Source organism: Oncorhynchus keta, chromosome 16 (assembly GCF_023373465.1).
Source record: "Oncorhynchus keta strain PuntledgeMale-10-30-2019 chromosome 16, Oket_V2, whole genome shotgun sequence".
NCBI classification, from domain to species: Eukaryota; Metazoa; Chordata; class Actinopteri; order Salmoniformes; family Salmonidae; genus Oncorhynchus; species Oncorhynchus keta.
Genome location: NC_068436.1, coordinates 8,662,256 through 8,675,035, shown reverse-complemented (window position 1 = coordinate 8,675,035; position 12,780 = coordinate 8,662,256). Strand labels below are relative to the sequence as shown.

General features: G+C 43.3%; 1 protein-coding gene across 11 annotated transcripts in view; it reads right to left on the bottom strand.

The window, feature by feature from the left end:
• LOC118395578 (zinc finger protein 143-like) overlaps positions 1-12,780 on the bottom strand; it is a 75,501-nt gene that overhangs the window by 15,490 nt on the left and 47,231 nt on the right. Inside the window, exons 1-6 of one of the 11 annotated variants that reach the window (XM_052465086.1) lie at positions 10,769-12,714; positions 8,907-9,131; positions 8,581-8,690; positions 8,260-8,409; positions 1,286-1,380; positions 931-1,089 (exon numbers count right to left, since the gene is read on the bottom strand). The exons of 5 other annotated variants lie outside the window; for them this stretch is intronic. In XM_052465086.1, coding sequence (XP_052321046.1) covers positions 931-1,089; positions 1,286-1,294 — 168 coding nt within the window. In that variant the 5' untranslated portion in view covers positions 1,295-1,380; positions 8,260-8,409; positions 8,581-8,690; positions 8,907-9,131; positions 10,769-12,714. Of the gene's footprint in view, positions 1-930; positions 1,090-1,285; positions 1,381-2,750; positions 4,517-8,259; positions 8,410-8,580; positions 8,691-8,906; positions 9,423-10,029; positions 10,612-10,768; positions 12,715-12,780 lie in introns of those variants that run through there. 5 more of the 11 variants (XM_052465087.1, XM_052465088.1, XM_052465085.1 and 2 more) reach the window with 5 other exon arrangements.

Here is a 12,780-nt window from a genome sequence, read left to right as displayed (position 1 = left end):
CTTTCTATAGCTAGGTATCCATTCAATTGATGACAGATTTTCAAGAAAATATGTGGATGTTCCCACCAATGGTATGTTTCCAGACTTGTTGCAGATAAAATTCAGTGCTTGATGACGTAGTGCACACAAAACATACTTTTTCGCTTAAGTTTTCATGTACAGAATAAACATCAAAAGTTCAATGTTTCCATTCAATGTTTCCATCACCTTTTCAACTCTACCGTTTTGTCACAAACTATTGCGTTAAATAGCAAATGTACCTACTCTGGTCTTGGTACCTGCACTCTAGCCAACAGCTCGCAGATACAGTGGAGGTAAGCTATCCACATTATGAGATTATTATGGCAACGAACAAGAATATTTATATTTGTCCATCACAGCTGCCATGATTTTCATCTGTGGATGGAAACGTGGTTTATGCTGTAGAGTGAAATGGTTTTTCTGCTGGTGTATCCTGACGTAACACCTCTCTGAGAACCTCTTCCCGCAGTGCGTACCACCGAATGGCCTTTCTCCTGTGTGGACCATCTGGTGCCTCTTCAGGTGGTGCTGGTGGGAGAACCTCTTCTCACACTGGGGGCAGCTGTAGGATTTCTCCTGTGTGGACCATCGGGTGCCTCTTCAGACGGCCAGCTTGGGTAAAGCGCATATGACACTGGGTACAGATGAAGGATTTCACCACTGTTTGGTTCCTATACACTACCAGTCCTCTCTTGACAGGTCAGTCTGTGTCTCTAAACCCAAGGGCATGTTGTCAGGGTCCCAATGGGATTGAATCGTCCTCATGCTCGGGTTACCGTAAAGTAAATACTCTGAGCCAGGAGCAGGAAAGCCCAGTCTCTGTGGTCAGACCCTGTGTGCAAGAGCCTTTGTGTTTAAAGTCTCTGTGTCTGTCTCTGACTTGAAGACGGTGTTCTGAATTCTACTGACCTCTGTGATGCTGCGGCAGGGCCTGGGTTGGGGCGTGGCGGCGCGGTTCTCCGTGGCAACAGGGGGCACTCCAATCTCGATGTCTCTTCTGTGTTGTGGGACCTCTCCTTCAGACCTCTCCTGCTTGACCCCAGGACCTGCAGCTTCTTCATCTGCAGACTGAGACAAGAGAGGAGGTTAATATCGTTACATGAGGTGAATTGGATAACAATGTCATAGGGAAGTCTCACAAACTCCCCTATGGCAGATAAATGAGGATGTACATGACTGAATAGCTGAGGGGAGCCTTTCTGAAATTAATTAATGGGCCACATTTGACGTACTGTAATTTTTCATGTTACACTATGACACTAACCTCTATCATGATAACATGCTGGGTGGAGGTTCCACTCCCCTCATCTATAGCTGGCTTCACAAAGCTCCTGTGACCTCTAGTGAGATGTCCTTCACCTGAGAGAGTGATTGGAGGAAAAGTTGGTTAGGTTAGGTACTGTCAATGCTCAACGCTATATTGTACACTATTGACATTGTCTACAACTGTGTAAGTTCATGATGCCGTTGACCTTAAAGTGTTCCAGGACCAAAGATCCACCAACATACTTTACAGTAGGGCATGGGGTTATTTTCTGCTCATGCCTTCTCATTTCAATGACAAACCCACCACATTCTCATTTCGATGACAAACCCACCACTGGTGTGCGTGGCCATAGAACTCTATTTCATGTTATTCAACAAATGATTCTGATTAATAAGCCTGTAATACACAATTAATTGGTATTTACAGCCTGAAACAAATTCTTGCAAAATTGTGTAAATGTACCTACTATACATTTAAACTTACTCTAGCAGCTGTGAAATTTGAGACAAAATATAGACTGGAAAGTATTGTTTACCCAACTTTTCAGAGAGCTGGTAGGTATATGGTTCAGTTTGGCACTGAGGTAAAATTAGTTTTATACTGGATATTTGTTTTTCATCGTCAATAGCTATTGAACCAAGCATGCCAGGACAATGAAAATGGTATATTCTGAATCGGGGGAGGATTGAGAACAATCCAGTTACTACCAGTTGATATTACAGTTTCAATAAATGAATCTTAAATGGAGCTTGCTTTTTAAATTACTGAATATATACGGGGCAATTTAGCAATTCGGACTTTATCTCTAATGGTTATGATAAATTAGGCATTGTTGCAATCTGTTGGCATATAGATAAATGCACACATTTTTTCCAGTGCGGGCCTTGTGTTCTAAAAATATACCCCCCCCCCCTACTCTGAAAAAAAGCATGCGAGTACTCCAACAGTCAAAAAATGTCAATGCCCATCCCATTTAGTTTCAGGCTGTATATATCAATTCATTGTGTATGACAGCCTGATTAATATGATATGACAAGCAACAAATGTCAATGCCTGGAGTTTGCTACATGGCATTGGCACTTGGAATGGAACCGGTGCTTTGGTCAGGTGAAATTAAAATAGAGCCTATTAATGCCTATTCGGTAATCTGGCCCTGGATGTAAGGTAACACTTCTCATAACTTGTTAATACACTATGTATTGATTGATCATGTTCCATGCATCACTTTTTAAAAATCGAGTATGATAGGAAATTCAATAAAGAATCTTTGTGCAAGAAGAATGTTCTTAATTGACCTGGCTGGTTAAATAAAAATATATGTGAAAGATAGCCTTGTAATCAGGGGAAGTATGGTATACTATCCAAAAACTGATAAAGACCCAATTCTGTAACACATCTGAACACATGCGCAGAAGGGAATGGGGCGACAGGGCCCGCAGCCTCTGCCTTCTGCTAAATGTACCTCTTGTCATTCCTCTGTATCGGTCGAGGATCTTGACAGTACTGGGACGACTGGCGAGGACGCGCTCTCTCGTTGTCATCTCTTCCCGCTCCCGTGCCACCTTCAGATCCAGTAGCTCTAGTTTCCTCCGTAATGCCCTGTTTTCTTTCTGGCTTTGAGTTATTTCCAAACGAAACACTGCATAGTCGTCGTCTACGAGTTTACAGATATCTGCCACGGCTGCATTGGCTAGCTCCTCCATGATGGAGGCTATTTGAGTGTGAAAAACCATATAGTCAGCCATTGTTAGCAGTTAGCAACATATATGAACCAATTCCTGTCTCCAGCGCGAATTAAAGACTACCTGGGGTAAGTGTGTGATGCTGTGAAGTTAATTAATCATATTTTGTATTCCAGGGTGTTAATAAACGTCTAGATCACAATAATAACGATAACAACGAAATCGTTCTAGGTCCTTGTTCCCTTCCGTTTACTTAAGAGAAATGATCTTATTGGTTGGCGTCATAGCTAGAAGGGTGTAGTTAAATGAAAAAAGCATGCGTGCTGTTCTTTGAAATACGGTATTGCTTATTACATTACATCAAATCTCATATGATCAGTTTTTAAAAAAGCTGTGAGCAGACGTGTTTATAAAGAACACTCGTGTTAGCAAGAATAGAGTATAAAATAAGTAAAACATATGTTGAAAAACACATGTTGAAAATTAGGCTATGAAAATGTAGACAGCTTGAGGCCCGTCCATACCCTAAAGAATGGCTTGATGATGCTCTCAGTAGAGTACATATCCTTGATGAGACCTCAACCAGAAGGGATAAAAGATAGATGTTTAAAAATGCATCTTTACACTACATATCACATCAAGGGAGCCATTAAGTAACATTGGAATGTCCTCATGTCTGATCCTGTTTGCCAAAATATTTCCTCTGATCCTCTCTTCTCACTGCAGGGCAGGGACTATCAGGGACTTAATTGTTCGGGCTGACACTTAGGGCCCCCCCCCCCATTTTTTAAATTTTAAATAACGAATGACTGAATGACTGAACAAGGTTAACTGTTTCTACCACTGCCGTATGTGTGCGACATATAGGGACTGTCCTTGTTATAGTCTGATCAACTCAGTGGCCTTATGGTTAGTGTCTGCCCTGAGATTGGAAGGTTGTGAGTTCAATCCCTGGCCGAGTCATACCAAAGACTGTAAAAACGGGCCCTGATGAGTCTCCTCTTGGCACTCAGCATTATGGAGCTAGATTTGGGCTAGGGCCTTGCAATAGGCTGTGTACTTGTACATCAGAAACAGGAGATGAGCCAAGGTTTGTAAAAGGCTACTTACTTGTTATAGCCTATGTTTACCATCTCTCTAAAAGTATTCACAGTATTCAGACGCTTAGCTCAGGTATATCCCGTTTCCATTTATTATGGATCCCCATTAGTTCCTGCCAAGTCAGCAGCTACTCTTCCTGGGGTCTGGAAAAATTAAGGCGGTTATATAATTTTACATTACAATACATTCATTACAGAATTCACAATACACTGTGTGTCCTCGGGCCCGTGTAGCTATTACTCTGTAGTACTGTGCGCCTCCCAGTCTGTTCTGGTCTTGGGGACTGTGAAGAGACCTCTGGTGGCATGTCTTGTGGGGTATGCATGGGTGTCCGAGCTGTGCACTTGTATTTTAAAACAGACAAAAACAAGTAATGAGGAAGTCAATCTTTCTTTCACTTTGAGCCATGAAAGATTGACATGCATGTCATTAATGTTAGCTCTCTGTGTACTTTTAAGGGCCAGCCGTGCTGCCCTGTTCTGAGCCAACTGCAAAAGTCATTCTGTGACACCTGATTGGCTGTTTTTTGGAGTCTTTTAAATGCTAAAATCAGTTTTCAGATGTTCCAAGCTAGCCCTCCTGATGTCGTTTGACCCCACATGGACTACGACAGTGTCAGCTACCGGCATCTGTAGTAGAACAGTCGGAAGCAGCCTTGTGATGTTCTGTACTCGTGCTCCTGGGTTGCACAGGGTTTTTGCCTTGGGAACCGAGATGTTTCCCACCATAGAGCTGCTTATGATGACAGCTGGCGATGTCAAATGGGCAGGTCTTTCAGGCAGCCTCACGGTTTGATGAGGGTGGGAGCCCCCGAGGATCTGAACCCGAGGTAGATGCCACCGGAGAGGGAGACAGAACAGAGGACAAAGACATAGGTACCTCCGGATCCGATCTTGAATGGCAAACCCCCAAAGAAGGCGGCGCTGGAACCTCTGGATCCAGGGCGGCAAAGCTGTCGGGTCCGGGATCAACATCTCCAAGGAGACCCATTTCTAGAAGATGCTGTCTTTGACTTCCACGGCGAGTAACGTATCTCCATGGCTGGTTGGTTGGGTCGAGAACAGCTTGGTTCTCCAGGGAAGGGGGAGACCCCCTCGGGATGGAGCCCTGCTGAGCACCGGCCAGTCGGTTGTGGAGAGCCAACAGGAATTGTCCGTAGTGCTCTGAGACAGGATTGTGTCGAGGCACAGATCTGGGAAGGGTACCAAAAAATGTCTGCAGCATTGAAGGTCCCCAAGAACAGTGGCCTCCATCATTCTTAAATGGGAGAAGTTTGGAACCACCAAGACTCTTCCTAAAGCTGGCCACCCGGCCAAACAGAGTAATCAGTGGAGAACCTGAGGTGACCAAGAACCCGATGGTCACTGTGACAGAGCTCCAGAGTTCCTCTGTGGAGATGAGAGAAACTTCCAGAAGGACAACCATCTCTGCAGCACTCCACCAATCAGGCCTTTATGGTAGAGTGGCCAGACGGAAGCCACTCCTCAGTAAAAGTCACAGAACAGACCGCTTGGAGTTTACCAAAAGGCACCTAAGACCATGAGAAACAAGATTCTCTGGTCAGATGAAACCAAGATTGAACTCTTTGAACCTGAATGCCAAGCGTCACGTCTGGGCGAAACCTGGCAACATCCCCACTGTGAAGCATGGTGGCGGCAGCATCATGCTGTGGGAATGTTTTTCAGGGAATGGGAGACTAGTCAGGAGAGGGAAAGATGAACGGAGCAAAGTACAGAGATCCTTGATGAAAACCTTCTCCAGAGCGCTCAGGACCTCCGACTGGGGCGAAGGTTCACCTTCCAGCAGGACAACGATCCTAAGCACACAGCAAAGACAACGCAGGAGTGGCTTCGGGACAAGTTTCTGAATGTCCTTGTGGCCCAGCCAGAGCCCAGATTTGAACCCGATCGAACATCTCTGGTGAGACCTGAAAATAGCTGTGCAGCGACGCTCCCCATCCAACCTGACAGCGCTTGAGAGGATCTACAGAGAAGAATGGGAGAGACTCCCCAAATACAAATGTACCAAGCTTGCAGCGCCATACCCAAGAAGACTTGAGGCTGTAATCGCTGCCAAAGATGCTTCAACAAAGTACTGAGTAAAGGGTCTGAATACTTATCACATTTACATATGTTTTTATTCTTAATAAACGTGCAAAAATGTCTAAACCTGTTTTTGCTTTGTCATTATGGGGTATTGTGTGTAGATTGAGAGGGAAAAAAACAATTTAATCAATTTTAGAATAAAGCTGTAACTCAACAAAATGTGTAAAGTCAAGGGGTCTGAATACTTTCTGAATGCACTGTAAATGTAAATCAATGATAATTTTTACAGTTTCGATTTGGTTTGAGTCATTTTAATGTATTATGAATTTGTTCCCCCTATAGAAGAAAGTGATATAACAAATGTATAGCTGCGTGCCATATGTTTGACAGCTCTTTCCTCCTGATCTCTTCTCTCTTACGGGGCAGGTCCCAGCTGGGGAGGGTGGTCACTACCTGACCAATGGTTGACTGTGTGATGAGAGAGGTGTGTAAGGCCTCGCTGCTCATTTTCTGGGACTCGACAGCTTCGTCCGTGTGTTGTGGGTGGTGACAACAGCCTCATATGGCTTAGGAGGGCAGGGTAACTCATCTGAGCAAAATTGAAGCCTCTTTTGGGTAATGGAACATCTTAACTGTAGCCGAGTCAGAATCTGGCGATATGAAGGACCATGTAAAAACGTCTATTCAAAAACGCGTCCATTCAAGCATGCCGAATGGCTTTTTAATTTAAAAAAAAGAATACTTTTTAAACATGTATATTGGTTATAAAGCGCTGCCTGGTGTTTTAAGACTAGGGTGAGAGCAGATGTGATATATACTAAAGAGAGTCTCAATTAATGAAAAGCCCCATTTTGTGAATATTAAACATACATTTTAAATACACCATATAAAACCACACATACGTCTCAACTAAAAATCAGAATGAACTTGATAAACTGCATTCATTTTCTCATTAAAAGTGTCTTGGGAAAAACATTGGGTAGTTGAACATCATATCCTACACAGTACAAACACCATGAAACCGACTTTTTAGGCTTATATCATGTCTGGATGCAATGTTCTACCCAGGAGTATTCAACACTGAAATCTGTTATTCCAAATGCATGTGTGGAGCTTTTCTGCTGACACCAATTAACATTTATCTTTGTCTTTAATGCAGGGTTTGATCTAAACGTAAGAAGCTATCGAGTGGAATGGTTCATTTCTAGGTCTGGTGTATCCTCGGAGTACTTCTTCCCGTAGTGCATACAGGCAAATGGCCTTTCCCCCGTGTGGACTTAAGTGCATGTTCAGTTGGTGCTGGTGGGAGAACCTCTTCTCACACTTGAGGGTTGCTGTAGGGTTTCTCCCCTGTGTGGACCCTCTGGTGCCTCTTCAGGTCACCAGCCTGGGTGAAGCGCATATGACACTGGGTACAGCTGCATGGTTTCTCCCCTGTGTGGACCCTCTGGTGGATCTCCACCTTCTGGGAGCTGCTGAAGCCTTTGTTACAGAACATGCAGAGGAACCGTTTCTCTTTGCTATTGCCTGATGTGGCTCCCCATCCCCGAGCCTGGACTCTAGCCCTGTCGTTTGAGTTCAATACCTGATCGAAAAGGTATTGTGAATCGGAAGGTGACATCGGTGTGGACATCGGGTCGTGATCCCTGAGCATGTGTAAAGGGGAGTGGGTTGCAACAGTTAGATTTGTCTCTAAGCTTTCCCTGCAGTCTAAGAAGTCACTGGTGTTGCCCTGTGAATGTCCTTCTCCTAAGTGAGTCTTGTCTGCATTCCACGTCAGAGGAGCAGCACCCTCCACTTTCACCTCATCTATCACTATAACCTCCCCTTTCTTATCTAGGCACCCTTCAGGGTATACACTACTACTGTACCAGTTCCAGTCCCCTCTCATTGGATTAGTCTGTGTATCTAAGATGACTGGCATGTCACCAGGTATCATCTCTGTAGCGTATGAACAGGACGGATCATTGCCAGTCTGTAAAGTGTCACCTAAGTCCTGATGGGACAGATCCATCCTCGGGTTTAGGTTACCATCAAGTAAATATTCTGAGCGGAGAGCAGGAGGACAGCCCAATCGCCCCAGACCTGTTAAATTCTTGGTGTCTGTCTCTGACTTGAGGGTGGCATTCAGTGTTCCACCAACCTCCGTGATGCTGCGTCGGGTCCTGGGTGCCGCTGGGGCAGTGGTGGGGTCCTCCATGGCTACAGGAGGCACTCCAGTTTGGATGTGCCGTGGGTCATCCTCTCCTTCAGAACTCTCCTACTTGACCCCAGGACCTGCAGCATCTGCAGCCTAACAAAAAAGGAGGGGAGGTTATTGACAGTATTGAGTAGAATTGGGTGACAAAGCCATAGAGAAGTCACACAAGCTCCGCTATGGCAGATAAATGATGTACATGTAAGCAAGTGAATAGCTGAGTGGAGCCTTTCTGAAATGTACTGTTATTCTGACTATTACACTAACCTCGATCACAATAACATGCTGGGTTGAGGTTCCACTCCCCTCATCAACAGTGATTGGTTGGTCATCTCTCCATGTATTGTGTCCTGCTGGCTTCACAAAGCTCACGTGGCCTCCAGTGAAATGTAAGTCACCCGAGAGAGTTATTGGTGGAAAAGAAGTGGTTAGGTTAGCTACTGTCAATGCTCAACGTTATATTGCAAGACAGATAAGTAATCAGGCGAATTAGGCTATCCAAAAACTAACCAAGACCCAATTCTGGCTAACACAAAGGCACATGTGCAGAGGGTAACGGGGCAACAGGCCACGCAGCCTCATGCAAAATGTACCTCTTGTCAATCCTCTGTATCGGTCGAGGATCTTGACACTACTGGGACGACTGGCGAGGACGCGCTCTCGCGCCACCTTCAGTTCCAGCAGCTGTAGTTTCCTCCGCAATACCCTGTTTTCTTTCTGGCTTTGAGTTATTTCCAAACGAAACACTGCATAGTCGTCGTCTCCGAGTTTACAAATCTCTGCCACGGCTGCATTCGCTAGCACCTCCCTAATGGAGGCTATTTGAGTGTGAAAAACCACAGCCATCGTTAGGTTAACTTTCGCAACAAGCTAGCGTTACCTAGATAACATATATCAACCAAGTCCTGTCTCCAATGCTAATTAAATAATATCTGGGGGTAAGTGTGCGATGCTGTGTAGATAAATTAATAATATTTTGAGTTCCAGGGTGTTAATAAAACGTCTAAATGACAACAAAATCGCAAACGTGGAAATAGCTTTTGGTCACGGCTCGCTTCGGTTTACGTTTGAGGTTTTTGTCCGCGAACTACACCAAAATCGTGTATTACGGCCACCTACTGGGTTGGGTCATAACTGGGAGTTAAAGGAATAGTATATGCAAATTATATTTGGTTCAAATTACCCTTAGCTATCTTGAGTTGTGTCTTAAGGCTCATGGTGACAGAATCCACAATCACATGTTTTACATATGGCTAGAGCCTGGAGTTAACATATTATAGGGTGTACACCCACTAAACGCTCTGTGGTTTTGACATTTCACTTCCTTATGTTATAAAATACGTTTTACCAATACTTATGATTCTTCATGTTCTAACTTGCTCAGTGGGGTCTCTAACGAATCATTAACATTATATCCAAAAAGTAATATTTCGTAACCTAATACGTCCAACAATAAGCAGCGCGCTCTGTTGATAGAGCAGTGCAGCTTATTTTTTACAGCGGGTCGTAAAAAAGCTAAATTAACATGACACGAGCTGAATTAAATGTAAAAAGGCTTTGAAAATAAAATGCTTGCGGTATGCTCAGTTGACATTTCAGAGTAACGCTGGTTGTTCTGAGCAATCTTTAAAAATTACACACGTCACAATAAGAAAAGCGTATACTAAAATATGAAAATACTTACATGTCATGTCTCAAAATCAATATCTATCTTACCTCTATATTATTTTATGTCCTCCGGATTCGAAAAGAAAGATAAATTCGACAGGTGAGAGCCTGTCAGTTTGTCACAATTCTCGCACAGCATTTTTAGCACTTTTGTCTCTGGCCGCAAAACACTTCAAACTAAATTCGGTAGTTGGTGGAGTTAGCAGGGATTTTTTTGTAACGTGCATACTGTTGGAATTTGGTTAATCAGAACTGGAGCTATTTCCTTGTCGAGCCACAGCACAGAGCTTCTCGATCTTCCAGTGATGACGTCATCCACCTTGGGCAGGCACTCCGGCGCGGACTACTTTCCAGATGTCACAAAACTGACAGGTAAACGTAGGAAGTATCAGGGCATTCTACAATTATACTTTTATTGCATAAAAATAAAAATAACTACCTTACGGTCTTATCGCTATCAAACTTTTTTTGAAGTGGTAGAAGTTGTTGCGACTTGCAGTGTAACTTTGCGAACATCGGTTTGGCTGTTTCCAAACTGAAATGTGTGTGTGCGCGTCACCGTAAGAGGACTGCGGGTCCCGACAGATCATTTTTCATACTGCGGGTGGGAGCCGGTGGTCATAAAACAACTTTGGGATGAAAATATTTTTTGTCTTGCAGATTATTTGGAAAAGGGTCGTATTTCTGCTTTGTAATGCGTTAGCCGAGTCCTACCTGCTGTATTAAAAGTACATATTTGTCACATTATTCACACTCGGAATTCGCTGCTTCAATTTCAATAGCCTACCTGTCCTAGTTGGGCGTGCCTCGTATACTGAACAAAAATATGCACGCAACATGTCGGTCCTGTAGTGTCTTAACACTTAGTACTTATTTATGTAGTAAGAAAGACTCGGAATACAAGCAATTGAACTGGAGCTTCACATTTACTCAAACGAGTTAGTGCCAGAATAACATAGAACAACACTGCGCATGACCATGGGTGCTCCATCCTTAAAGGGGACATCAGTAATTAACAGACCATAACAGGTCCCATGTTTAATGAGCTGAAATAAAACATCCCAGACATTTTCCATATGCTAAAATGTAGTGCACAAATTTGTTTACATCCCTATTTGTACGCATTTCTCCTTTGCCAATATAATCCACGCACCTGACTGTGGCATATCAATAAACTGATTAAACAGCGTGATCATTACACAGGTGCAACTTGTGCTGGGGAAAATACAACTCAACCTTAAAATGTGCAGTTGTCACTCCACACAATGCCACTGATTTATCAAGTTTTGAGGGAGTGTGCAATTGGTATGCTGACTGCAGGAATGTCCAACAGAGCTGTTGCCAGAGAATTCAATGTTAATTTCTCGAGCATAAACATCATTTTAGAGAATTCGGCCGTATGCCCAACCGGCCTCACAACCGCAGACCACGTGTATCCAGGCTCCCCAGTGGGTGGGCCAAAGCCCGCCCACGGCTGTGCCCCAATGTAAAATCCATAGATTAAGGCATAATTCATTTATTTCAATCAACTGATTTTCTTCTATGAACTGTAACTCAATAAAATATTTGAAATTGTTGCATGTTGAGTTTATATTTTTGTGTGGTCTCATTGACGTAGGCTGCCTATGCATAGAGGGGGAATCACGTGGTATTTATATTTCCAAGGAAAGTAATTTAAATATGATTAGACTATACTGTTTACTACAGTGTCGGTAAATAAATATTGATAATGGAAAGCCCTCAACCAACGTGAGTCGAGGTGCAATCAAAAAATGTGATCACAATTGAAAAGGAAAAGGCGCGCACAGGCTACCATGGGGAGTGAGCGTTGTACCTTTTCGTTTTCAATAAATATTGATTAGGCTACCAATGTATCTGTCTGCCTGCACATCGTCGTCCTAAAATGTAGGCTATATGCAAAACCTAGCTCAAGAGAAAGTGCAAGTGTCCGCTGCCATCATTCTTGCTGCTGCTTCAAGTGCAGTAGCCATACGTGCGAGATCAGGTACACGTGTAATACAATAGAGCAGATGTACTTTTTAAATATGATTAGGCTATAGTTTACTACATTGCGTATAAATTAATATTGATTACCCATATTTGTCTCCGACTGAAATCCGTCCCACTCCTAAAAAGTATGCTATAAAACGTATCTCAAGAGAAATTGCAAGTCTCTCCAACTCTGCTCTCTTAAAAACTACGTTTGGGTGGATGTTTAATAAGTAGGGCAATGTTAACTAGCTGGCCTAGTGTATCGTCTCCCATGAACGGAAGTTAGGCTAGTTAGCAAGTATTTTAGCCAGGTAGCCTAGGACAACAGAAACGTAAAGTGTGTACTGTATAACAGTCATAGACCATTTAGGCAACATGAAAGAAGATGGCGGCATTGGCGATTCTTTTCAAGTAGGGCGAGTCTACGGACGCACGCACAGAAATCAGTACCACGTTGATTGGACTAAATTGTTTTTGGTTTGTTAAAGTTCTCTTTATTAGACTAAGCATAAGTGATTAGATTATGTCGAAGTTTAAATGGGGCTGGAATAGTGGAGGCAGTACCTGTTTTCTTTGCGATTTGCGGTCATTTTCCGTGATTCTAAATCAATGGTTGTTTAGAAGTCCGACAATTTCGGAAACATTTACTTGCTTGACCAGCATGGTCATGTGTTTTGTTAACTTCACCGGATAGATGTTACTCTCCAGTTTTGTGATGAAACAAAGGTGTGGTTGAATTTATTCTGCTTATTGTTCATTATTGGCTTCCCTAGGTTGATTTTACGCAATCACACACAGCTATTGGCT